This window comes from Neoarius graeffei, chromosome 24 (genome assembly GCF_027579695.1).
Source record: "Neoarius graeffei isolate fNeoGra1 chromosome 24, fNeoGra1.pri, whole genome shotgun sequence".
Classification (NCBI taxonomy): domain Eukaryota; kingdom Metazoa; phylum Chordata; class Actinopteri; order Siluriformes; family Ariidae; genus Neoarius; species Neoarius graeffei.
In genome coordinates this window covers 6,443,196-6,471,170 of record NC_083592.1, presented here as the reverse complement: position 1 = coordinate 6,471,170, position 27,975 = coordinate 6,443,196, and the positions used below count along the sequence as shown (strand labels likewise).

The 27,975-nt window shown below is 43.3% G+C and overlaps 1 protein-coding gene across 1 annotated transcript; it reads left to right on the top strand.

Annotated features, from left to right (window-relative positions):
• The first annotated feature begins 8,331 nt into the window (after nucleotides 1–8,331).
• LOC132872788 (class I histocompatibility antigen, Non-RT1.A alpha-1 chain-like) lies at nucleotides 8,332–27,975 on the top strand. The gene is made up of 5 exons (XM_060907872.1): nucleotides 8,332–8,443; nucleotides 15,199–15,456; nucleotides 21,653–21,925; nucleotides 22,319–22,600; nucleotides 27,343–27,975. The coding sequence occupies exons 1-5, from the start codon at nucleotides 8,377–8,379 to the stop codon at nucleotides 27,567–27,569; spliced, it is 1,107 nt and encodes a 368-aa protein (XP_060763855.1). The 5' UTR covers nucleotides 8,332–8,376; the 3' UTR covers nucleotides 27,570–27,975.

The window sequence follows — 27,975 nt, the reverse complement described above, 5'->3', positions numbered from 1 at the left end:
TGCTTCCCTGTCCTCCACTCTCCCCAACTTCAAACAGTACGTAACATGCAGCACAAGAGACAATAAGACACTGGCAAGCCCGTTTCAAGCTATTTGGGGGCCCTAGGCAAAGGGGGATCTGGGGCCCATAATTATCCCCCCCTCGACGAAAGGCCTTATGGCCGCCTACCCACTGAAGACTTAATAAATAAACATCACACATATTGTAATCATTCTTACGATTTTTTCTTAATAAATGAACTCTTTACATCTCATTCTCATCTCATTATCTCTAGCCGCTTTATCCTGTTCTACAGGGTCGCAGGCAAGCTGGAGCCTATCCCAGCTGACTACGGGCGAAAGGCGGGGTACACCCTGGACAAGTCGCAAGGTCATCACAGGGCTGACACATAGACACAGACAACCATTCACACTCACACCTACGGTCAATTCAGAGCCACCAGTTAACCTAACCTGCATGTCTTTGGACTGTGGGGGAAACCGGAGCACCCAGAGGAAACCCACGCAGACACGGGGAGAACATGCAAACTCCGCACAGAAAGGCCCTCGCCGGCCACGGGGCTCAAACCCGGACCTTCTTGCTGTGAGGCGACAGTGCTAACCACTACACCGCCGTGCCGCCCCACACACACACACACACACACACACATACATATACATACATACACATATATCAAATATGAAAATAAGACAAAGTAATATAAAATGTGCAAATAACACAACACTAAATATTTACAGTATATACACAAGTAGAAATAACTTCAAATGGTGATTAAATGATTACAAACAATGCTTTTGAAATCTTATCTTAAGCTTACAGGTATGGCGGTCACATGGCAAATAAAAGCATTATGCACTGTCCAGGTTGTTTGTGGCTGAATTAGTCACAGCTGATGCTGACATAGAGGAGAGTATCTAGCACTATTCATACTCGTACTTTGCAACGTGACGTCACAAGGAGGGCTGGAGGGCAAGAACGGCATCAAAGCAGCAGGTCTACATTAGTTTAGGCATGATTTCTCATCCCTTTTTCACTGAAAACGTGATGATATACATAAAAGTAATGGACTGCAAATAATATTTGGCTCTACTACCTTACATTCTGGGGTAACAAAGACTGTGCAGATCCGGACAAAACTGAGTTTAAGTCCCATTGAAAGAAGTACCGTTTTCTCGCTTATCATGTCCAAAATCTGACTTGAGCTGCGGCGATATTACACCAATATGCCCCATTCCCAACGTTATAGTCCCAAACTAACTCTGACTATGACATTTTGATAAACACTAAGTTAATCTGGGAGAAGTTGACAGTCTTTCGCCTATTTGTGTGGCACATATTAGAATTTTTAGCCAGTCCTTGCAAGTTTGTAAGCCTGTTGTGCATGACAACGTTTACATCACTGTTATAAACACTGTCTACAAGATAACTACCATTAACGTAAGCTAGCTACCAAATTTGCTTGTCGACCCGCTTGGTATTAATGAGTGTGTACATTCTCACTTACCAGTGTCTTGTTTTTTTTCTGTCTTCCTCTTCCCTTTTCTTCTTTCTCTTCTGGCTCTCTGAGGGGTAATTTCGCTTCATATTTGATTTTGTTTTTTTTTTGTTTTTTTGCCGCGGAGCTCTGCAACCACTTGACTGGACGGAGATGGGCATTGAGGGGTTGACAACAGACTGTCATTGCACTTTTTGACCAAAGCATGTAGGGAGGCGCTGTTGTGCATTAGCGGGCCCCCCTTGGAACTAGGGTATTTCAACAAGTGTCATTAGGCGCTGCGCTGCCACGCTCAAAAAGTTGTCATTGCTATTGAATACATAACCAGTCGTTCGGCAGCGGGGGCCCTTCGAGGGTTGGGGCCCTAGGCAATTGCCAAGTCTGCCTACCTTGTTGCAACAGGTCTGGACACTGGATCTGTTTTATGCCAACACCAAGGAAGCATATAGTACATCACCCCCCCCAGCAAATCTGATCACAACCTGGTGCATCTCCTGCCAGTCTACAGAACTATTGTTCACATACCTCTGTTGCCAGAAGAGTGCCCACTAAAACAGTACGGTGCTTCTCAAACAAACCCTGGGTCACTTCTGAGCTGAAGGCTCTCCTGAATGAGATGACGAGAGCATTCAGATCAGGAAACAGAGTGGAATTGAGGAGGGTACAGAAGGAGCTGAGAAGAAAGATCAGGGAAGGCAAAGACCACTACAGAAAGAGGATGGAGGATCAGCTGCAGCAGAGCAACGTGAGTGGAGTCTGGAGGGGCCTTAAAACCATCTCAGGACTTAAGGAGTCCAATAGGCAGCTTGGAGGTGAGTTGCAATGGGCAAACAACCTGAACAACTTCTTTAACATATTTGATTAGGCCTCCCCCCAGATCAGCCCACTGTTACTGCTACTGTCTCTTCCTGGTCATCATCACCCAGCTCACAGACCTCCTTCTCACCCTCTCAGCACCCCTCAACCATCATACCTCCAGCTCAGTGCTTCACACCTCCGTGCATAACACCAAGCACTCAGCTGTGCTCTTCTTTGTCCTTTGACAGAGAACAAGTCAAGAGGGAACTGAGTAAGATGAAGGCGAGAAAGGCTGCAGGTCCTGATGGCATCAACCCCGGGCTCCTGAGGCATTGTGCTGACCAGCTGTGTGAAATAGTGCGGGACATTTTCAACTTGAGCCTGGAACAGGAAAGCGTGCCGGTCCTTTGGAAGACATCGTGTGTAGTTCCGATACCAAAAACTACACACCCCACTGATTTAAATGGATATAGACCAGTGGTGCTGACCTCTCACCTGACAAAGGCTCTGGAAAGACTTGTTCTGGCACATCTCCGCACACTGGTGGGGCCAGCTATGGATCCCCTGCAGTTTGCCTACCAGCCAGGCATCGGGGTGGAAGATGCAGTCATCTACCTGTTTCATAGATCTCTCTCTCATCTTGAAAAGGCAGGAAGCACTGTTATGGCCCTTTTCCACTACCCTTTTTCAGCTCACTTCAGCTCGCTTCAGCTCACTTCAGCCCGACACGGCTCGCGTTTCGACTATCCAAAACCAGCACGACTCAGCTCGCTTCAGCCCTGCTTAGCCCCCAAAACTCGCACCGTTTTGGAGTGGGGCTGAAGCGAGCCAAACCGAGCCGAGTGAGGCTAGGGGCGTGAGCAGACACTCCCCTGCGCGCTGATTGGTGAGGAGGAGTGTCCTCACATGCCCACACACGCCCCGCGAGCACGCTGGGATCTGTAAACACCGTAAACCCGGAAGAAGGAGAATTACGAATTATGAGAATTATGAAGCCTTATGTGCCTCGCCTCATCTATACACTCTTGCCAGTATCTGTTGGCGTTGTCGGTGACAACAAGCCACAGCACCAAGACCAGCAACATTAACGACTCCATGTCCTCCATGTTTATTGTTTACTCTCCGGGTTGTGAGACTACCGCTTAAAAGATCACTGATGTCACTGTTTGCACCGCCAAACGACATCACCTGATGTCCACCCACTTTCGCTAACTCCACCCAATGTGTCCACCCACTTCCAGCCAGCACGGTTCAGCGCGGTTGTAGTCGAAATGCGACTCCAACAGCCCCGCTCAGCTCGACTCAGCACGGCACGGCTCAGCCCGACTCAGCCGCGTTGGTAGTGGAAAAGTGGCATTAGAATCATGTTCTTTGATCTATCCAGTGCCTTCGACACCATCCAGCCGACTCTTCTGAGTAAGATGGAGAGCGCAGGGGTGGACCATCATCTTACCTCGTGGACTATGAACTATCTCACAAACAGACCACAGTATGTGAGACTGAAGGACTGTGTGTCAGACACCATTCTTTGCAGCACAGGGGCACCACAGGGGACAGTCCTGGCCCCATTTCTGTTCACACTTTACACTGCGGACTGTAGATACGATACAACTACCTGTCATCTACACAATAATCAACAATACTGTCCAGATCACTTCTCCATCCAAAGAAACCCCTCTGAATGTATACTGTGTGCACTGACTATCAGCATCAGTACTTTTACAGCGAACTGCTCGCTACACATGGTTAAAATGGCTCTTGTGCAATATATCTACTTACCTGGGTAATACTGGTAATACTACCTGTGCAATACTTACACGTGCAATTCCACCTTTGTAATACACTTATGTTAACTGTATATCTGCAAACCTGTTAATTTATGCAAATTTGTTAATTTTTTTATCTCTAAATTTGTAGTTTTTCTTTTATATATATCCTTTTTTGTATACTTAGTACTTCTGCACTACTCCTTCACTGCCTTATATCTTTTTCTCTTTATACCGGTATGTTTTGCTTCTGTAACAATGTAAATTTCCCCTTGTGGGATGGATGGATGGATGGATGGATGGATAGAGAGATAGAGATATAATAAAAAAATATGGGTCCGTCTCAGAAACGGGCCTCTCATTTGGGACATTATGGTCAAAATAAATTTTCTAATTTTACTTTTTTTTTTTTTTTGCATTTACCTAACACTCAATGTTTCTTTTGTCATGTTTAATAAGAATAAAGATAGTATCTTGCTTTATCTGGCCTCCACTGTGGAAATTTTTTTTTATTATAGTTCAAATGCTTTTGTAAAATTGATTTTCATATAAAATAATTACATCATGAAGAATTAAAGCCCCTCCTTCACAGATGACTGAAAATATTGAATAAATTTCCTCTTTTTGATTGCTTGGGTTAAAAACGCCAAGTTATGATGACTGAATTGAGTATTCACTTAAATATGAATAATATGATACATTTTGTGTATTTGATATGGCGAAATAGGACACAATGGAAAAATCAAGAACACACTGGAAAGATGAGAATAACGAGGCAGCTCGACACACACACACACACACACACACACAAAAGCTTTCAGATTGTCTCAGGTGGAATATTTCGTCTATGTACCTGAGCTGATCTTTGAGTTTGACTTGAATTTCTTCGCCATTTCTGCTTCAAACACACACTGTTTTATTTTTCAGAACTGGAAATTGGGAGAATCTGGACAAAAAAAGTTATTTTCAATATATTGTTCTGTTCACTTGTTACAGAAGATTTTCATGTTTAATTTTTAACATGCTGGTACATTTTTAATAGAGGCTCTTTTCCTTTTTTTTGTCATGGGAGGCACAAACTTTTACCTTCAGCTGTAGTTGTGGATTATTAAGGTAATGAGCATTAATCATCATCATCATCATCATCTTTCTTCATACTGCTTGGTTGTGATTTCCACCACTGTGATGTGACTCATCTCTATCTGATCTTCATGAGCAGGTCTTTACATTTGATAAAAATCTGAACTATTTGATCTTCAGGTCAAATATTAAATATAAAAAAATATTTTTGCTCCATCAGGTTTGTTCTCGGAGAACGAGGCTCTGAAATTTCTTCACCATGAGGGTTTTCTCATCTCGATGAAACCTCCCTCCAGCTCAATGAGGACATCTCGAGGAACTGTGTGAGCTTTACCTGATGGATGGTTTATACTGAATCTAAACCTGTGTGTCTGCTGTCTTCCTGCAGGATCCTGAGCCCAACTCTGGGAATTATGCTACAGTTGACTTCTTTAAAAGAAACCCCAAGAGACGTGATGAAATCGTGGTTCCACATGTTGTGTATTCTTCTGTCAGACGTAATAATGTGTGTACATAATGTGATGTTGTCCATCACTTCCTGTTTACTGAAGTGCAGCAGATGTTTGTGATCTGTGGCTGAAGGAATTCTATTTTTTATACAGTCATATTTACAGACTTGGTGTTACTGTATTATCACAAGAGCGTCAGCTCTCTCAGTTTATCATCCAGTGGTGCAATTAATATTCAGATCCAGACTGATTAATGTCTTTGTTTTGTCCTTGGCAATAAGAACTATTAGTTCTGGCAATAAGAACAGCTCTTTGTATCAATCACTTGGTGGTGATATTGTGTGGAAACTTCATTCCTGTGTCCCATAAAGCAAATTTCAGCTAGTCAATATTTGCTAAACAATGCTAGGCTAAGACATGCTAAAAGCTAATGCTAACCAGTAGAGGTGTACACTAAGAGTGAAAGCAGACATCGCTGGATATTTTATTGATGATGTTGTAATGCGAGAACAAATTCCACCAATATTTAGAAATATTTTGAATCACAGTCCACCACAGTTCATGGAGATGTTTATTTTGGCACAATGTAACATCACAATCTCCCAAATCATTTCAGAAAGAATCTTCACAATATTCAGAATGTGATGATTATATATGACATTATTGATACTTGGTCTTATTTGTTTATTTCTTGCATCTTGCTTTCAAATCTTATGTCTGTAACTCCCATTTGTTTGTTTGTTTGTTTGTGCTGCATGGTAAAACTAGCTGGCCAGTAGGCGGCAGTATTTCTCTCATTATTCTGTGTCTTTATACACTGGCCTGTTTGCTGTTCAGTTTTGTGTTGAAATTGTATATGATTTGAATATTAAACAGATTTGAAGTTATAAATACTTTGACATTAGTATTAATCACATCTACACAGTGACTACAGTACAGGATCGACACCATGGACCCTGTTAGCATTGTGTCGAAGACGTCTGTGTTTACCTGACTGTTTTTTTTTCCTCAAACAAATGTAAATTAAAGCAGTGGGACATTCCATGTGCCAGACTCAGATGTTCTGTCTTTATTATTATTATTATGCAATGGTTGAATGTGATATCTGTGTTTTCTAAGAACTTGTGTTCTCTAAGAACCTTTCTATGAACACTTATCTTTATCTTGAACTTGTTTTTTATGCTTTGTAAGACTTTTTCGGTGTTTTTACACAATCCAATCTTATGACTGTATTATATTCCACCTGTAATTAATTTGTTAATTTATGTTGAATATGAGGCCCTAACGAATGAGCTGCTACTGAATCTATTCTTAGCAAATAATTTACATCCCTATATATATACAATTTAATTATTTATAACTTTCCACTTACTTTTATTTGCATGCCATATGTGTTTTAGGAACAGTGTGATATGGTCTGCACTGCATAAATCATCAGACATGGGACTGAGGTTATCAGTGAATCTTGACGTTTGTGAAAATGTGAAACAGTGAAGTATCGTTTCCTGGAGCCTCCACTGGGTGTCAGTGTGGAGCGCAGTGTGTTTATTCAGTGAGCTGCTGTTGATCAGGATGGGGTTTAAACCAGCTCTCGTCATCATTTATATGTTCAAACTTATAACAAACAACGAAAATGTTCAAAACCCTTCGATAAACACAGGTTAAGTCAAAGAACCAGGAGACAGAAAAGCTCTCAGTGATGTTTAAAGCAGGACTGTGAGTCCCCAAGCCGCCATTTTGTGACATTTCCATATAAGTCACAGAGCACATGGAAACTGAAACAAAATGGAGTATAATAATCGCTTTCAGAAGCTCCTAATTATGTTTTGTGCATGTGAACAGTTGTTACGGGAAACGACTGTGACTCGTGACCATTGTAAGGGAAAACATTTTACTTCTGAGACACAGTAAAACCCAACTAACAAGCATTTATATACAGGTAGTCGTCGACTTATGACTGCGTTTGGTTACGACTGACCGGTCGTAAACCGATCTGGTCATAAGTCGGCCTATGTTAAATGAACGTAAGTATATTGTGATGTGTAATGATATTGTAATCATCTTAAAGACTTATTTAATCAACATTTTCTTATTTCATTACCTTGGCTCATTATTTGGTTTAAGTCAAACACTGCATACTACACTGCGTACAGTACAATTCGTTTAATATGTGCAAAACAAAAAATACGAAATACAGGTGTGAAAAATAGAAAACATTTTAGTTTGAAATATACCAAAATACAAAATTTAGTGACCGCTGGCATCACTGGTACTTGGCTGTGGGTCGTCTATGTCATCATCAGCTGTTGTAGCGCTCGGGCTGGCGGGAGCATTTGCTCGTTTCATAAACCTGGAGATGGGGCGGAAACTGTATGACGGAGTGCACGAGGGAGCGCGAGAGAGACTGCGCATGTGCCTGGAGCTGGGGCGGAAACTGTTGTACGCGGCGAGAGGCGCTGCCAGGAGCTGGGGTGGAAACTGCCGTACGCTCAGCTAGCTCAGCTGGGAAACACTTGCCAGTCATAACCCCTACATGCCCCCTACAGCTATAAATGAGATCAGCACTAAAGCGTGGTGCTGCTCAACAGGGCCCAAGTGATCAAGCACCTGCACAACTCCCTTCCAAAGAGCACATGACGACGGGGTTGAATCCTGATTGGTCCACACGAGGCGCCGAAAGGACTTTATGACACCCCCCCACTTACCTGTCTGTCTCACGATATGAAGCACGTGATTTATTTATTTTAAGTGACGTAATGATTTATTCAGTTTGTCTTGGGCTGTAAGATGGAGAACCGCAGCTCTGTAATGAAAGTTTTGCTTCTCACATTTTCTGTTCATCTTTCATCAGCAGGTGAGTTTAGAAATGTAAACTATCAGTTGATTAGAAAGCGAAATTTTAAAAGACGTTGTGAAGAAGCACACTTCCGGGTTTATTATTATTATTATTATTATTATAAACAGTAGTAATAATGTAGAGAGAATTTAACTGCGCTGTGAGTGTGATTATGCTTTTCTAGCCTACAACAGCTCTATAAATAAGAAATTAAGAGTGACTTTTTTTTTTAAGAACAGCCCACTTCAGGAAACTCACCATCTCAGAATTTAATCACAATTTGTTATTATAGAGTCGAGGGATAGGAATAAAAAATTTTACTAACCTTGACCAGATTAACCCCTTCCCGGCCGGATGGGCCACACCCAAAATTTGGAGGTCCGACCACGGGTATGACATTCATGTTGGTTTAAATTGAATATTCTCAAAGATCCCATGATTCTGATTGCTTTTTCTGAGAGAGCATATGGGTGATCTATAAATTGCTTCCAAAAAATTTGTGGGGGTGCGAAGCGTATCCACACTAGCGCCACCTACATTTGGCACGGACGACTATCTGGCTACCTAGAATTAAGGCTCCAAATAAAATATGCAACTATATCCCAAGGATTTTTTTTGTTGTTTTCTACTGCTGCATATGTAAGTAAGCTAAATCAAATGAGAAAACAATGGGACTAGTGAGAATAATTTAGAAAATCTAATAAAAAATAATGAAAATCCTTGCCGACACCCTACTTCGGGCCACGCCCACAAAAATATTCTCACTATCCCATACAAACAACTAGTTCTAAAAGTTGAACCAAAAGGTAGGCTATCTATTCCAAATAGAAAATTTGTGGGTAACATTGTTGGTAGGCTAATATTAACATTTATAAGCTTGATTTTCCATCTTCGCCCATGGCATTTTGACCCCTACACTCTAAAAAATAAAGGTGCTTCAGTGGTTCTTCAAATCTCTGGATGGTTCCATGGAGAGTCAAAAGTCTGTGATGAACCATTACATTATGCGAAAGGTTCTTCACATTGGAAATGGTTCTTCAGAGCCTGGCATTCTCTTACCATTTGCTGGTCAATGCACATAGGCTATGTTTACACAAATCTGTCTTCACTGCTCAAACAAATGGTTTAAATGGTTCTTTAAAGAACTGCTGCATGAACGGTTCTTTGAAGCCCTGAAAAAGGTTCTTCTATGGCATCACCCTGAAGAACCGGTACTGGCCCCATTATTTTTTAGAGTGTAATCTGTACCTAGATGTGGATAAACTGATCTATGATACTAGAAGTTTTATTGGAATTGTATTTTCTGACTTCTTTTCTGCTATTTATAAAATATTTTAGATGTTATTGTACTTCACAAAAATACATACACTTACTGAAAGTGTAATGATATTTAAATTTTCACCGACTAGGTATCTTGTAACACAGCAACATTTGAGGCCTTATCAAAGTGACAAATTTTCTGCTTCTCAGCTTGAAAAAGATCACTTCATGGTCACTGAAATTTTAGCCAATTTATCATTGAAAGAGGTCTTAAAATGGGTTAGTCATATTATAGATCTCATGCACGCTACTATATATGTTGGTATCCTAGACAAAGGAATAGCATTGTAGTGCTCCAAATGACGTTACAACGTAGTCTTGCCTACGTTGCGCAGTTTGCAGACTAGAAGAACACTGGTATTTTGCATTGTGTAAGCCCAAGTAGCTGTGTGGGTAAGTTTTCTCTTTACACTTCAATTTGGTTTCATAATAATTGATGGAAAATTGATTTATGCCTGTCATCAATTTTTCTTCTGTCTTTCTTTCAAACTTTCAAAAAAAATCATTGACAAAATATCAAAAACAATATATCAAAACCTACCATTCAGATTAGTGTTCAGAAGTTGCATCCTTTTCTAGGGTTAAAATGGAAAGGTACATCTTCCGTGATGGCAAATTTGGAAAATGCAGTTTATCGTCAACAAAGCCAAAGGATATTCCAACTGAAGTTTGTAACATGGCTTACTCTGTTGCATCTCATGGGTCTAACTTAAAAATAGACTTAGAAGGGACAACTGAAGTTGAACTGATAATGAACAGAGCCCGTCAAATAAGCTTTAAAGATGACATAATTTGTCCAAAACACAGACTTCAGCTTGGAATTTATTGGAAACCTGGAAAAGCATGTCAACATCCAAACCATCCTTCAAATAAAAAGGTTAAGTCATCTTCACTCTGTTCTGGAACTGTGTCCATTTGTAATCAGTTAGACATTCCAATTGGCTCACCAATATGTACTTCTTGTTGCAAGGACCCTCATCAGTGCAAAAAAGTTCTGAAAACTCCTGAACATCAACTACAACCTAAACCAAAACAGACAAGTACTCCTGTAAATGAGTCTGTGCATGATATCGATGACATTCCACTTGCTATATCCATTAGTCAATGGGATCAAATAGTGATGTTGACTCTGACATTTCAGATTTGGATGCATCCTACCGTTTTGAGGCCAATGACTCTTTGAATGACATTTTACCAGTTATAAACTTAACACCAGTAAAATCTCAAGGAATAATGCCTCTAGAACAAATGGGAGATCGTCGTAGAAATGCCCTTATAAACAAGTACAAGAAATGTGCACTACAATGCTATTCCTTTATCTAGGATACCAACATATATAGTGTGCATGAGATCTATAATATGACTCTAACCCATTTTAAGACCTCTTTCAATGATCTCATCTCATTATCTCTAGCTGCTTTATCCTGTTCTGCAGGGTCGCAGGCAAGCTGGAGCCTATCCCAGCTGACTACGGGCGAAAGGCGGGGTACACCCTGGACAAGTCGCCAGGTCATCACAGGGCTGACACATAGACACAGACAACCATTCACACTCTCATTCACACCTACGGTCAATTTAGAGTCACCAGTTAACCTAACCTGCATGTCTTTGGACTGTGGGGGAAACCGGAGCACCCGGAGGAAACCCACGCGGACACGGGGAGAACATGCAAACTCCACACAGAAAGGCCCTTGCCGGCCCCGGGGCTCGAACCCAGGACCTTCTTGCTGTGAGGCGACAGCGCAAACCACTACACCACCGTGCCGCCTCTTTCAATGATAAATTGGCTAAAATTTCAGTGACCATGAAGTGATCTTTTTCAAGCTGAGAAGCAGAAAATTTTTGTCACTTTGATAAGGCCTCAATGTTGCGGTGTTACAAGATACCTAGTCGGTGAAAATTTAAATATCATTACACTTTCAGTAAGTGTATGTATTTTTGTGAAGTACAATAACATCTAAAATATTTTATAAATGGCAGAAAAGAAGTCAGAAAATACAATTCCAATAAAACTTCTAGTATCATAGATCAGTTTATCCACATCTAGGTACAGTTTAGGGGTCAAAATGCCATGGGCGAAGATGGAAAATCAAGCTTATAAATGTTAATATTAGCCTACCAACAATGTTACCCACAAATTTTCTATTTGGAATAGATAGACTACCTTTTGGTTCAACTTTTAGAACTAGTTGTTTGTATGGGATAGTGAGAATATTTTTGTGGGCGTGGCCCGAAGTAGGGTGTCGGCAAGGATTTTCATTATTTTTTATTAGATTTTCTAAATTATTCTCACTAGTCCCATTGTTTTCTCATTTGATTTAGCTTACTTACATATGCAGCAGTAGAAAACAACAAAAAAAATCCTTGGGATATAGTTGCATATTTTATTTGGAGCCTTAATTCTAGGTAGCCAGATAGTCGTCCGTGCCAAATGTAGGTGGCGCTAGTGTGGATACGCTTCGCACCCCCACAAATTTTTTGGAAGCAATTTATAGATCACCCATATGCTCTCTCAGAAAAAGCAATCAGAATCATGGGATCTTTGAGAATATTCAATTTAAACCAACATGAATGTCATACCCGTGGTCGGACCTCCAAATTTTGGGTGTGGCCCATCCGGCCGGGAAGGGGTTAATCTGGTCAAGGTTAGTAAAATTTTCTATTCCTATCCCTAGACTCTATATAATAACATTGTGATTAAATTCTGAGATGGTGAGTTTCCTGAATATGCTCTTTTTGGGCTGTTCTTAGCAAAAGTCACTCTTAATATCATATAACTGACATATCAGACCCCATATTTTTATACCAAATAGTATTTTAGACCAAATAGTTCCCAGCTGGATACAGCGTTGTATGTTGCCATGGAAACCCACAGACTGACTGACCGCTTGTAGTCAGTGTAGTGACAGTTTGAATTTAAGGAACTGTTTATTGCTAGAATCAGAATTTATGTAGTGAACACAGAGGGGTGATATACAGTGAAATGTCCCAATGATGTTCTAATAATAAACTAACTGTTTGTTGTATAAGTAAGGAGTGACACAAGACAGACTGTGCTGTTCTAGAAAAATGTTCCAATGTCAGGGTGGTCTGATATGGCCTGATGCGAAGCTGAGTGACCTTACTGTCTGAAGTACAACCTTGCCACAGGAAGTAAGACCTTACCGCCCAAAGTACAGCCTTGCCGCAGGAAATATGGCCTTGCCACCCAAAGTACAGCCTTGCAGCAGGAAGTAAGACCTTACCACCCAAAGTACAGCCTTGCTACAGGAAATATGGCTTTGCCGCCCAAAGTGAGACTTTGCCGCAGGAGGTACGACCTTACCACCCAAAGTACAGCCTTGCTGCAGGAGGTACGACCCTGCTGCCCGAAGTATGACCTTGCCCAATTAGGTGCTCCTGTAATGGAGAAGTGCCCTCTGGTGGAAAAGCTGTGATTCAGTGCTGTAAAGAGTGTCCCTCCATGTGCAAGAATGTGGACAGGTTTCCTAATGGATGCCCCTACAGTGGAGAAAATGTGATGTGGTGCCATATAGGTGGCACCTTTTGCATATCCTCTCCCATCTGGCAATGCCAAAGCTGTGCTAAGGTGCATTAAAAACAACCATATGGAATCAGTTTTCCCTAATCCGACGTTCCTCCTCAAAACATGCGTTACAGTGCCAGGGGTAACAACTTCTCTAAACTGAAGCTGATCAAAACTCAGCTCTGAAGACAATGGGAGGTGGGGGGGGCTCACTGATCTTCAGCTGCTGTCAATTGAGAGGGATATCCCTGTTGACCATAATGAAGTCATATGCACCTGTGGAAAAAATTAAGATCACTTTTAGTGGTGGTCACCGTTTAAAAGTGATCTCTTAATTTTTTTTTTTTTCCATAGCTGTGTTTAAACACATGGCCAAAAGAATTGTGCTATGACTCCCAGCACGCACCATCTCCCTCCCCTGACTACTGCACTCACAAATCATAGCTTTTCTTATTGACATTGTTGTGTGCATAGACGCCGCATTGAGCCTGGTGGCCCATTGCTGGGATACGTCAGAGTGTCCGCCATATTGGATGTGGCAAATCTTCCCCGTAACCAATGCAAGTAAATGGACTGAACTTCATAAAGCCCCTTTCTACGATAATATTTAACTCGATGCCTTTTATTCACCCATTAAGACACACACGTATATATTTGGGAAACAAACAGGCATCAAAACATGTATAACTTTTTTTAATGTGATGGTTATAAATGGTGTGCGAAATGCCCTGTATACTGCAAACTAGCAACAGATACACGATAGATAGCTCAGGTAAGCTAATCAGTCAGCATACCGTAGCAAGCTACCAAAACCTGAGGCCACAATAACCAACCTGCAAGACTGAATATGATAAGTGATGGAAATAGTGGAAAAACTGGAAATGGTGAATGAAAATAAAAATGTACTGTTTTATTTATTGAGTCACCACACAGACCTACTCTCGTTGAATAAAGTGAGCTGAATGACCGCCAAATTGAGTTCGGCCAGGTTCTAACGTCATGCCAAAACAAAATACATCACTGATTCCTTCACATTCAGAAAGGCTAAAAACATTCATCATACGTTCAAAAACATTCATCATAGTGTGGCACTGTATTATCTAATTCTCACTGCTTATAACTATACACCTCCCCGGTGGAGATGAGCTGGGAAACTGAAGGAACAGCCCCCTCTCTGATCCTGACTGTCTGACCTATTCTGTCAAAATACTCCGTTCTGAAGTGTTCACTGCAGAGCATGGATGACGGAGTAGCAGAAAACCCTTCCTGTCGCACAGCTGTCTCCCACTGCTTTTTCATGTCTTTATTTTTGGGAAACCTACATAGTGCGTGAAAAGTTAGCTAAGCAACTAACAACAATCAGTGTAGTTACGAAGGAAATACTTCGTTGTTTGGAGACAGGTTTCACCGAGCGGCTATTATGCACGAGACTTCATATTAGCCACAAAGTCAGAAAAATCTGTTCGTAAAATTACGTTATAATGACCAAATCCAATGAAAAGTATTTTTCCAGTCTCACCTGTGAAGGGTAATCCCATGTGATCTTGTTTGGACGGTAAACCAGTTGGTACAGTTAAACGCAGCACATGAATGAGGCATCTTTATTCTCGGCTACTGTCTAGACGCTATACCAGAGACGGCTGAAGAATCTCCACTTTGCCACATCCAATATGGCGGCGAGGATGATGTATGATTCTACGCAGAAGGCGGCGTCTATGTTTATATGTCTATGATCGTGTGTGAGATGTTCAGGGTTGGTCTTTTTAACTCAGTCAGTCGGTGGGGATTTTTGTGATGTCCTGATTTTTGCTAAAATCTTTAAGCATTGGGCAAATGAAAATGTATCTTTTTAATTATTTTTTTTCTGTTTTATTTTGTTTTACTTTATATGTGGTGAGTGTTACTCAAACAACTTACACCTTTACAGACACACACATTCTGCAGTTCTTGTACACTGGAATCACACCAGGAATAAATTTCCCAGAATTCACTGCTATTACTCTGGTGGATGGAGAACAGGCTGAGTACTATGACAGCAACATAAAGACGGTGATCCCAAAGACGGAGTGGATAAAGAAGATTGATTCAAATTACTGGAAAAGTGAGACAGAGACTTGGCAGGAAGAACAGGAATGGTTCAAAGAAGATGTGAAAACATTAATGCAGTGCTTCAATCAGAGTAAAGGTGAAACACACACATTTTCTAACACATTATCACCATATTTTTTTTATTTATTATTATTTTTTTTTACTTTATAGGTCAGTAGTAGTATTTTATAATCGAAGCTGAATTTTACTGGGAGCCAGTACTCCCAGTCATCCATAACTTACTGGGCATGTGCACATGGCTGATTCACCCACAAAGTTCCATTAAAAATGCCAAGCTCACAGAGCAAAAAGAACAAAATGGCTATTAAACAGCCAAACAAAGAATTTCCTCTGAGGCAGAAGTTGAAGTATTTTTGTGAATCACATTTATGAGACTTAGTGTGTGTGTATGATTTAGCAGCACATTCAATGGAGTTACAGCATGTGAAGAGGCCAGTCTACAGAGAGAAATTACAGAGGCGAATTAGGAGTCACCCATCCAATGCAGTATAAGCAAGATCAAAAAAGGCTTTTGTACAAGAACTGATTTGGAACTTTTTTTCTGGGGAAAAACATCATACCAGTCTCTAACTAGTAGTGTTGTAGTTAAGACCACCAAGACCAAGTCTTGATCGAAACCAGAGTGTATTGAGACCAAGACAAGACCAAGACTTTGAGGGTTTGAGATCAAGTCAAGACCAGAACTGGACCAGTGTGTGTGAAGGTAGGAGGGGTGACTGCTGTTAAAAGGAAGAAAACTTAAAATTAGTAATGAGTCACGTTATTGGTCACATTTAAAGCAGGAAGTTTTACATCCAATCACAGTAACAATGTTAACAAATAAATCAGACAATGCACGGGCAATTTAGTGAAATCCTCACATTTGTGGTCTTGACCAGTTTTTAAATAAAATCCTGAGTCCTCTCTGACTGAGACAAGACCAAGTAAAAATGTGCTCAATTCCAAGATGAGACCAAGACCTTCAAAAAGTGGTCTTGAGACCAGTCTCAAGACTGAGACCAGTCTCAAATACTACAACACTACTAACTAGAAGGGTACTCTGTGGAGTCCATATCTCCATCAAGCCACACATTATCCATCCATTTTCTTCCAATTATCTGAAGTCAGGTCGTAGTGGCAGCAGGCAAAGCAGGGTATTCCAGGCATCCCTCTCCCCAGCAACAGTTTCCAATTCCTCCTGGAGGATCCCAAGGCACTCCCAGGCCAGATTACATACATAATCTCTCCAACGTGTTCTGGGTCTACTCCAAGGTCTCCTCCCAGTTGGACATGCCTGGAAAACCTCCAAAGTAAGGTGCCCAGGAGGCATCCTAATCAGATGCCCGAACCACCTCCGCTGACTCCTTTCAATATGATGGAGCAGCAACTCTACTCCCAGGTCCCTCCAGATGTCTGAGCTTCTCACCCCCTCTCTAAGGGTGAGCTCAGCCACTCCTACGGAGAAAGCTCATTTCAGCCACTTGTATCCGTGATCTCATCCTTTCGGTCACTACCCAAAGCTCATGACCATGGGTGAGGGTTAGAACTCCCCTGAGTCCTCAGACTCCACCTCCTCCATGGAGGATGGGTTCAGGAGTTCCTTGTAGTGCTCCTTCCACCGCCCAACAATCTCCCCAATTCGGGTCAGCAGTTCTCCTCCCCAGCTGCACACAGCCTGAGGCAAGCCCTGCTTCCCTTTCCTGAGTCGCTGAACGGTTTGCCAGAACTTCCTTGAGGCCAATCGAAAGACCTTCTCCATGGCCTCCCTGAACTCCTCCCACACCCGGGTTTTCGCTTCAGCAACTGCTGAAGCTGCAGCCTTTCTGGCCTCCTAGTATCTGCCTGCTGCCTCAAGGGACCCCTGGGCCAACCAAGACCAAAAGGCCTCTTTCTTCAGCTTGACTGCTTCCTTCACCACTGATTTCCATCAGTAGGTTCTTAGGTTACCACCACGACAGGCACCAATGACCTTTGGGCCACAGCGCCTACCAGCTGCCTTGACAATGGAGGCTTTGAACATGGTCCGTTCGAATTCCATGTCCCCAACCTCCCCTGGGATGCATGAAAAGCTCTTCTGGAGGTGGGAATTGAAGACCTCATGAACAGAGGACTCGGCTAGATGTTCTCAGTTTGCCCATACTACACGCTTGGGTTTGCCAGGTCTGTCTGGCAGCCTCCCCTGCCATCTGATCCAACTCACCACCAGGTGATCAGTTGACAGCTCTGGTCCTTTCTTCACCTGAGTGTCCAAGATATACGGCTGCAGATCTGATGATATGACCACAAAGTTGATCATCGTTCTTTGGCCTAAGGTGTTCTGGTATCAGGTACACTTATGAACCACCTTATGCTTGAAAATGGTGTTTTATGGTCAATCCATGATGAGCACAGAAATCCAACAACAAAACATAGCTCTGTTTGAGATCAGACAGGCTGTTCCTCCCAATCACCCCCTCCAGGTTTCTCCGTCATTGCCCACTTGAGCCTTGAAGTCCCCCAGGAGAACTATGGAGTCCCCAGTTGGCACCCCTTCCAGGACTGCACCCAGCAACTCCAAGAAGGCAGAATTCTCTGCACTTCTATTTGGTGCATAAGCACAAACAGTCACGGTTTTCCTGTCGGCAACTTGCAGTTGCGTAGAGGTGACCCGCTCGTTCTCCGGAAAGAACTCCAACACAGTGCTCAGTTGGGAGCTCATGAGTATCCACACACCTGCCCAGCGCCTCGCACCCTGGGCAACACTGGAATAGGAGAGAGTCCACCCCCTCTCCAGAAGTTTATTTCCAGAACCGGTGCTATGCGTGGAGGTAAGCCCAACTATATCTAGTTGGTACCACTCAGTCTCCCTCACTAGCTCCGCCAGAGACGTTACGTTCCACATCCCAATCACTAGTCTGTGCTGCTGAGGATCAGCATGCCCAGGCTCCCACCTTTACCTGCCATCCAAGTCATGATGCACTTGACTCCAGTGCCTGTCCTTGTGGGTGGTGAGCCCACATGGCAGTGGCTCCATGTAACTTCTTTGGGCTGTGCCCAACCGGGCCCCATGGGCCAAGGCCCAGCTACCAGACACTCACCGGTGAGCTCCCCTCCCAGGTCTGGCTCCAGGAGGAGGCCCTGTTTTTTTGCTCCCAGGCAAGGTGCTGTAGTTCCTAATTTGCCATTTCATCGGGGTCTTGAATTGCTCTTAGTCTGGACCCTCCCCTGGAACCAGTTTGCCTTGGGAGACCCTACCAGGGGCTAATACCTCTGAGAGCCTAGCTCCCAGGATCACGGAGACCCACAAACCTCTCCACCACATTAAGGTGGCGATTCTTCAGAGGGGGCCACATCTCATCTCTAGAGCCTCTGATTTTCCGTTTCAAAAAACAGCAAATTCCATTTCGGAGGATAGTGAATTCCATTTCAATTCCGTTTCAGATAATTTTGATATTTAATTTAGAAAAAAAAAATTAAACTGAGATTTAGCCCACTTTGTTACAATAAAATTATTTGTTTATATTTTTGATTTTGCTACAATTAATAACTCGTATGCTTTTGCAAATGCTTTTTTTTGGCACTGAAAACTAGGTTTAAGATTATTTCAAGTACATGTTAACATATAAAGTTATTGTTTCAGGTATCTGGTGGTGGGGAGGCTTCTGCATAGCTTTATTGTGGCTGTTTCAATGTTGCTAGCACCAGCCTCTTGTGCTCGAAATGTAGTTTATATTTAAAGAAGCCTCCAAAACTTGACAGCCAGAGACCTCTGCCCTCTCCCCAAAGAACCAGCGTGGGCAGGGCCTGCTAGCCCCGCGCCTTGGGATGTAATTCACCCCGAGGCGAGCCGCGGCACTGCGATTAGGTTTCCTTTCAATCCAGGGCTCCAGCCCGACTTTGGAAGCCCGTAGCTCGGGCAGCGGAGGTCCCAGCCACCCCAAACTTGACAGCCAGAGACCTCTGCCCTCTCCCCAAAGAACCAGTGCTGCCAGGGCCCGCTAGCCCCGCGCCTCAGGACATAATTTGCCCCGAGGCGAGCGGCGGCGCTGCGCTTAGGTTTCACTTCTATCCAGGGCTCCAGCCCGAATTTGGACGCCCGTAGCTTGGGCACGGGAGGTCCCAGCTGCCCCAAACTTGACAGCCAGAGACCTCTGCCCTCTCCCCAAAGAACTAGTCCTGCCAAGGCCCGCTAGCCCCGCACCTCAGGATGAAGAGCCACGGTGCTCGGCTTTAGTTTCGTTTTCCCATCGGCGGCTCCAGCCCCACTTTGGACGCCCGTAGCTCAGGCAGGGGAGGTCCCAGCCTCCCCAAGCTTAGAATGTGTAGATTCCATTTCTGACAATAAATTCCATTTCAGATGCATAATTCCACGATTTCCATCCGTTTTCCGTGATCGCAGATTTTCAGTCCCTCTACATCTCATCTCATTTCATCTCATCTCGTCATCTCTAGCCGCTTTATCCTGTTCTACAGGGTTGCAGGCAAGCTGGAGCCTATCCCAGCTGACTACGGGCGAAAGGCGGGGTACACCCTGGACAAGTCGCCAGGTCATCACAGGGCTGACACATATGGCCCTTTTCCACTACCCTTTTTCAGCTCACTTCAGCCCGACACGGCTCGCGTTTCGACTACCAAAAACCAGCACGACTCCGCTCGCTTCAGCCCTGCTTAGCCCCTAAAACTCGCACCGTTTTGGAGTGGGGCTGAAGCAAGCCAAACTGTGCTGAGTGAGGCTGGGGGCGTGAGCAGACACTCCCCTGTGCACTGATTGGTGAGGAGGAGTGTCCTCACATGCCCACACACGCCCCGCGAGCGCGCTGGGATCTGTAAACACCATAAACCCGGAAGAAGAAGAATTACGAATTACGAGAATTTCTGAAGCCTTATGCGCCTTGCCTCATCTATACGCTCTTGCCAGTATCTGTTGGCGTTGTCGGTGACAACAAGCCACAGCACCAAGACCAGCAACACTAACGACTCCATGTTTATTGTTTACTATTCGGGTCGTGAGACTACCGCTTAAAAGCTCACTGATGTCACTGTTTGCGCTGCTTAACGACATCACCTGACGTCCACCCACTTTCGCTAACTCCACCCAATGTGTCCACCCACTTCCAGCCAGCACGCTTCAGCGCGGTTGTAGTCGAAATGCAACTCCAACAGCCCCGCTCAGCCCGACTCAGCACGGCTCAGCCCAACTCAGCCGCGTTGGTAGTGGAAAAGTGGCAATAGACACAGACAACCATTCACACTCACATTTACACCTACGCTCAATTTAGAGTCACCAGTTAACCTAACCTGCATGTCTTTGGACTGTGGGGGAAACCGGAGCACCCGGAGGAAACCCACGCAGACACGGGGAGAACATGCAAACTCCACACAGAAAGGCCCTCGTCGGCCACGGGGTTCGAACCCGGATCTTCTTGCTGTGAGGTGACAGTGCTAACCACTACACCACCGTGCTGCCCGGGGCCACATATCAACAGATCAAAATCAAATCACTCGAACCGGGGATAATACTGTAGCTGTCCACCAAATTTCATCCAAATCCGTTCTCTACTTTTTGAGTTATATTGGGAAAAGACAAAAAAAATCCTCGATCCACATACATGTCCAGATTTGTATCAAAATCTAATCAATTGTTCCTTGGCCCATGGTCCACCTTTCTTCTGAATTTCATCAAAATCTGTTCACTATTTGAGTTATGTTGGGAAGAGACAAACAAGCAAACAATAAAAAAAAAAATGGAGGTGAAAACATAACCTTCTCCAGCAAAGTTTTTGGAAGTAAATACCTGTTGCCTCTTAAAGGTATCATGCATTAACTCTTCCAGTAATCTCAAATCTGCCTTGTGCAGTGTCTTGGCTTATGACCCCCATCTGCACAGGCCCCGGCCAATCCTCCTTTTATAAGGTGATATTTTGTCTTGATTTTAAACAACTAGCCTTATTTGTCTTAAATTGGATTTGGCTTGACTTGCTGTCTTTATCTACATAAAATTTCAGTAACTCATCACAAACTGTAATTTTCAAAGCCGATCAATCAAAGTTTATATTCGTCAGTCATCTTATGTGTACATTTAGACGCATTTAGAACCAGGAGTAGGACACATGCAGTGTAGAAGGATACAAAACACACTTTACAAAATGTTCTTTCACAAGTTCCCTGCTATAGCATTTTTTTTTCTACTGGAACAGACATTTCAAAAAAGATGGGGGATGAAAGGAAGAGTAGAAACTGTAATTTAATGGTTTGAATCAAGAGGGAGCTTAGCTGAACTCCACTCACTACACATGTGTTTGTGTTTTTTACAGGCATTCACACTGTGCAGTTAATGTTTGGCTGTGAGATCGATGATGGCACCACTAGAGGCCACAGTCAGTATGGTTATGATGGAGAAGATCTCGTCAGTCTGGATCTGGAAACTGAAACCTGGACTGAAGCGAAATCTCAAGCCATGATCACTATAAATAAGTGGAAACCTACAGGACATAAGGCTAATCGCTGTACACACTACCTGAAATATGAGTGTATCCATTGGTTGAAGACGTTTGTGTCGTACCGCAGAGAGATTCTGGACAGGAAAGGTAAAGTGTGGGGTCTGCTTTGCTACTGTAACATAATAAGGGTATAGGATAAATGGGGCCTTTGATTCCAGAGTTTGGAGGCCATGACACTAAAGCTCTTGCCTCCCATGGTGGAACGGGTCCCCACCGTGGGACAGCAAGTAGGCTATTGCTCAATGACCTGAGAGGGGGAGTATAGGCCTTCAGGGTTCACTAAGGTAGAGGGGATCAAGGTTCTGAACAGCTTTGAAGGTTAGAAGCAAAAAAAGTTGGTAACGTGACATTTTTAATTTCACTGTTCATGTAACACATTTCTAACCAAATTTAATTGCAGGTAAAATCACTTCTTGTGTCACTTATAAATGAATAAATCTGAGATAATGTTGGAATGTTTGTGTCTGTGTGTCTCTGCAGTTCGTCCCGAGGTGTCAGTGTTCCAGAAATACTCGTCTTATCCAGAGGTGGTGTGTCATGCTACAGGTTTCTTCCCCAAAGCAGTGATGATCACCTGGCAGAAGGATGGAGAGGATGTGCATGAGGATGTGGAGCTCAGAGAGACATTACCCAACCAGGATGGAAGCTTCCAGAAGAGAAGCATTCTGAAAGTCCCAGCTGAGGAGCTGCAGAATCATAACTACACCTGTGTGGTTCAGCACAGCAGTTTGGAGAAGGAGTTAGTCCGAGACGTACCAAAAGGTCTTAATAAAGATCGAGCACAGTGTAGTTCTAGCAGGCCACAAAGTCAAGCTCAGGCCTCAGTCCCAGCTACATCAGCTGACTGCAGCTGATCTCAAGCCAGCCCACATCAGCTGTCAGCTCAGCTGATTTCCCTTCTATGCATTCTATTGGCCTATCTCTCATCGAGCACCTATTTAAGCTGCTTTAACTTGCCTACCTTTGCTCCTTCCTCTGTAAGCCATTTTGTAAGAGAGCACATTTCCATTTGCCAGAGCTCTTGTTTGGCAAGTAGAAGTCTTCTACTCCCAGGATTAACAAATAGCCTGCGCCCAGGCTCCTGGAAATCGTGTAGCATTAAATAAATAGCATCACGGCTCCAGTTGGAGCTTCCTTTGAGGAATTGTTTGCGTGTCATGGGGGGCATCCGCATCGAGCCCCCAGGTGCAGATCTTTTCAGTTCCTCTGCTCCTAGGGAAGCTGCCAAAATGAAAACTGCCCACACTTCTACGCAGTCCCAGCTCCGGTCGCTCTGCTGCCCAAGAGAGCGCGAGTCTAAGCCCAGCAGCCACACCTGCAGACCCAAATAACTTGGGTGGCACGGTGGTGTAGTGGTTAGCACTGTCTCCTCAAAGCAAGAAGGTTCTGGGTTTGAGCCCAGTGGCTGGCAGGGGCCTTTTTGTGTGGAGTTTGCATGTTCTCCCCGTGTCTGCATGGGTTTCCTCCCGGTGCTCCAGTTTCCCCCACAGTTCAAAGACATGCAGGTCGGTTAACATGGGGCACCCTTGGGCTGAAGTGCCCTTGAACAAGGTACCTAACTGCTCCCTGGGCACTGTAGTATGGTTGCCCACTGCTCTGGGTGTGTGCTCACGTGTTCGCTGCTCCAGATGGGTTGAATGCGGAGGATGTATCTCACTGTGCTTGAAGTGTGCATGTGACAAATAAAGGTTTCTTCTTTCTTCTAACTCCTTGTCAGCCTTGTCCAGCATGACTTGCCACCATGAACTCCAGAATCCAAGCCCTGGAGTCTGACCGACTCCCTCTACAAGTTCACATTTCCTGGCAAGAGCTGGTTTGTTTACATCCTCCATGCTCCCAAATTAGCCACAGGACCAGCTCCTGTGTCGCAGAACGATGACATCACCACCCAACTACTCAATCTGACAACTCGTGTTAACCCTATAGGTATAGCTCCCTGTAAATATTTTTGGGGGAAGAGCCTAATAATTTATTTATCTGCTCTTTCTAATGACAAAACTCAAAGCAACAATGAACAGTTTATAACTACAACAAAACAGACCTTATGTGAAAACTATAATGAATTTCCTGGTTACACACTTGTACTTTAACTATATAGGACACCATTACATAAGCAAGTTATTTATAATCATGCTATCTGTTATCACCCAGATAAGGATGGGTTCCCTTTTGAGTCTGTTTTCCTCTCAAGGTTTCTTCCTCATATTGTCTGAGGGAGATTTTCCTTGCCACCATTGCCACAGGCTTGCTCATTGGGGATAAATATTAAGGATAAAATTAGCTCATGTTTAAGGTCTTTAGTTTTCTGTAAAGCTGCTTTGTGACAATGTCTGTTTGTTAAAAATGCTATACAAATAAACTTGCCTATAAAATTTCACCTTCGACAGCAACCGAATGCAAGCGTCGGTGCTTCTCGGAAAAATTAATTGTTTCAGAGAGGTCATGAGAAGTGCAGGAGACAATAGCAATTTCCAAAGGGTATTGTTTCTATGTTTGGGCATCTTAATTACACAATGTGCATTATTACCCAGGAACGCTCCTTTGTATCCAGGCTTCTTGACCTCTCTAAATCTGTAGAGAACCCCATGATCGGGTGAGCTTGGATACATCTGAACACTGGTTCTGGTCTCCTTCTGTTGGGTAAATGGAGCAGTATCTCTTCTATAATGAAAACCTGGAATCACCATTAACATTTTGTTCACAGACGCAGCCCCTTTCATTGGTTGGGGGGAGGGGGGTGTTCAATAATCAGCGGTTTGCTGTTGTATGTAAGAATTGTCATCCTTTTCAGCTGACACTTCTTCCACTGCTCTAATGAAATCTATCCAATCGTGTAGCTCATCTTCTGTGGGGTAAACACTAGTCAAGAAGCAAATCCTGTTTTGTGACAATGAGGCAGCTGTAACATCATTAACAAGGGCTCCTCAGTTCCGTTATTAATAGATTTGTGATGCACCTCACAGGTCATGTGCCTTGGATAATTTCATTGTTTGAACAGCCCACATTCCAGGCTTGGACAACAAATGGGCGATTCTTATCCCACTTCGAATTTCAGAATTTCGCCAGCTGTGCCTGGAAGCAGCGCCATCCAGCCTGACCTGCCCCGTTGATTCAAACTGTGCTAGATTAAACAATAAATGTTATTGCATAGCTGCTCAGGGTCTCTGTGTAAACTTACTTGCTATGTTACCCCAACTGGCAATCTGTGAAGCTTCAACTCGCCTCACCGTATTTCATCATGGTTTAACTTGTTTCCCACTTTATAGTTTCGCAAGCTCCTCATGCTGGCTCTTCCATGAAAGCATGGAAGGCCAGGGAGGTCTGCCTGGTGTGGTGGTTTTGGAGGATTTTGCTGTGGCTCTAGGCACAAGGTAGGGCATGGAGGTGTTCTATCCCTGCCCCAACATATGCACGTGGAAGGGCAGGATGGTCCCAGAACAAAGCCACCTGCCAAATACAACTTGTTGCAAATATTGCAATGTAAATAAGTTCCTTGACGAAGTGGTCCTGCAGGAAATCGATCGTAGCATAGTTCTGGCAGGCCATGAAGTCAAGCTCAGTCCTCAATCCCTGCTACATCAGCTGACTGTAGCTGATCTCAAGCCAGCCCACATCAGCTGTCAGCTCAGCTGATTCCCTTCTACACATTCTGTTGGCAAATCTCTGAGTGCCTTATTTAAGCTGCTTTAACCTGCCTACCTTTGCTGCTTCCTCTGCAAGCCATTTTGCAACCGACCTCCACCCCAATTCATCCCCTTTTATGTGGTCTGACTTTAATCAATGTCATTTCTGTATCATTGATGCTGGCTCACAACCCAGTCCAGGCCACCTTCTTCCACTGCGCCATAATCCAATTCTGATGCTCACATGCCTATTGTAGGCACTTTCCTTGGTGGACAGGAGTCAGCATGAGCAGCCTGACTGGTCTGTAGCTAGTCAGCCCATACAAGCAAGCTGTGATGCGCCGTGCATCCTAACACCTTTCTATCATAGTCAGCACTAACTTTTTCAGCAAGTTGTGCTACAGGTGCTCTTTTGTAGTTTGCTGATTTGTCCTTCCTTGGACCACTTTCTAATGGATGATAACACCGCCCTGCACATTTTAAAGTTTTTGCTGTTTTGTTTAAAACTAGGTATATAACCAAATTTGAGGGTGCTGATTTAAAAAAATGCTGTCCAAAAATATCCTGGACCTCAAGTTTTTAAGATAAAGACATATTACCTGATTAAAATATTCATAGAGAATATTAAATATTGATTAAAATAAAGCAGAACTTAGGTATAATAGCATAGTAAATAGTTAAATGGGATACCTACAAAAATAAATGCAATATGAAACACAAATCTGATGCATATACTATACGTATATTTCATTAAATATTACGGCACCATGATCTTCACATCAGTGACAAACAATTAAGTGGTAAATTTCCTCTTCTTGGACTTCCGTGAGTGGGTTGCAATGGGACAGTCTCTCTGCAGGTCTTGAGCTTCAGGAGATGATTATAATCAGGGTTAGGGTTAACCCTAACCCTAACTGTAGCCTTATGTGCACAAGGCTTGGCTAAACTATGACAGGTTAAGACTTTCTCATAGATTTTTCTTTATTGTGACTGTCACCTCGCTCACTAAAATGCCTTTCATTCAGTCACGTAGAGAACACATTTTGTCACTAAATGTGATGTGCTAGAAACAAATTGACATTTTTCCTGAAATCAGCACCCAAAACTTGGTGTAAAATGCCCTTCACCTTTTAGTCAGCAAAACTGATGCAGGGCGGTGTAATCACTGGATACTGGGAACACCCCCATGACTTACAATTTTGGAGATGTGTTGACCCAGTCATCTAACCATTGCATTTGGCCCTTGTCAAAGAGGCTAAGATCCTTATCCTTGCCCATTCTTCTGCTTCCAACACATCAACTTCAAGAGCTCACTGTTCACTGACTGCCTAACATATCCAACATCTTGATGGATGTCATCATAACAATATAACGTTGTTTCCCTTCACATCTCCATGCCTCTATAGTTCACCGTTTCACATCCCGCAAAGGCAGCCATCCTCCATTAAGGAGTGGGTGCTTTTAGTCTTATACAGACCTTTTAATAGAAACAGTCTTTGCTGCTGCTCTCCCTGCTTTAGTCATTCCATGCAGGCACATGGAAGGACAGGGAGGTGTTCTCCCTGCCTCAAGGCTTTACATGTAGGCACTTGGAAGGGCAGGTAGGTCCGATATTCCGACCTTAATCAGTGTCATCTCTGTTGTCATTGATGCCTGCTCAGTTCTGTACCCTACTGGAGGCTGTGGCAGCTCTCCCTGCTTTAGCCTTTTCATGTAGGCACATGGAAGGGCAGGGAGGTCCCAGAACAGAACCACCCAGCAAATACAACTTGTGTAAATAAGTTCCTTGATGAAAGTGGTCATGACAGAACTACAGATTTACAGGGTAAAAGGTAATTTACTGCTGCAGCAGATGATAAAGACTCTGTGCTGATTTAACAGGTAGCGGATCAGGTGGAGGTGCAGACGGAAGGCAGATTGGTGTCATTGTCGGGGTCATTGTTGCAGGTGTTCTATTTCTCACCTGGAAGAAGATCTCTGGTAAGTGGAGTAAGGAGGCAGATGTTAAGTTTTTAGAGAACCGGTGTAGAGATTTTTGTATTTATTTCCAATCAGGCACTAATCTGGTACTGACACATCTTGTAATGTTTAGTTCAGGTCTTCTGTAGGTCAACTACAGAACACAGATTTTATAATAACTATCTGTCCATCATCTGCCTTTCAGGCTTCAAACCTGTTCCACAAAACTCTACACTGTAAGTGAGCTTTTGATATTTTAATTATATTTACAGTAAGATGTAATAAATTGTGTAGTTGTAATGTTTAGTCCAAATAATTTTAATGTTTTACAGCCTCTAAAAGGAATTCTTCCTGCAACATCTCTTAAACTGTGGCTGTGTGACTTCCTGTTGGAGTGAGAAAGACATGATGTTTACAGTGTAATGTGGAATAAAAATGTGTATGGAGTGAAAATCCAGTAGAAAAGCCTGTGCTAACATATAACCTCTAAACTGATATTTAATAGAGAAGGAACACACACACACACACACACACACACACACACACACACAAATA

Bases quoted from the DNA above. Each gene is read 5' to 3' on its own strand.
- LOC132872788 (XM_060907872.1), top strand. From the start codon at position 8,377: ATGGAGAACCGCAGCTCTGTAATGAAAGTTTTGCTTCTCACATTTTCT. The intron at 8,444-15,198 runs GTGAGTTTAGAA...ACACCTTTACAG, and splicing joins TGTTCATCTTTCATCAGCAG to ACACACACATTCTGCAGTTC. The intron at 22,601-27,342 runs GTCTTAATAAAG...CTGATTTAACAG, and splicing joins AGTCCGAGACGTACCAAAAG to GTAGCGGATCAGGTGGAGGT.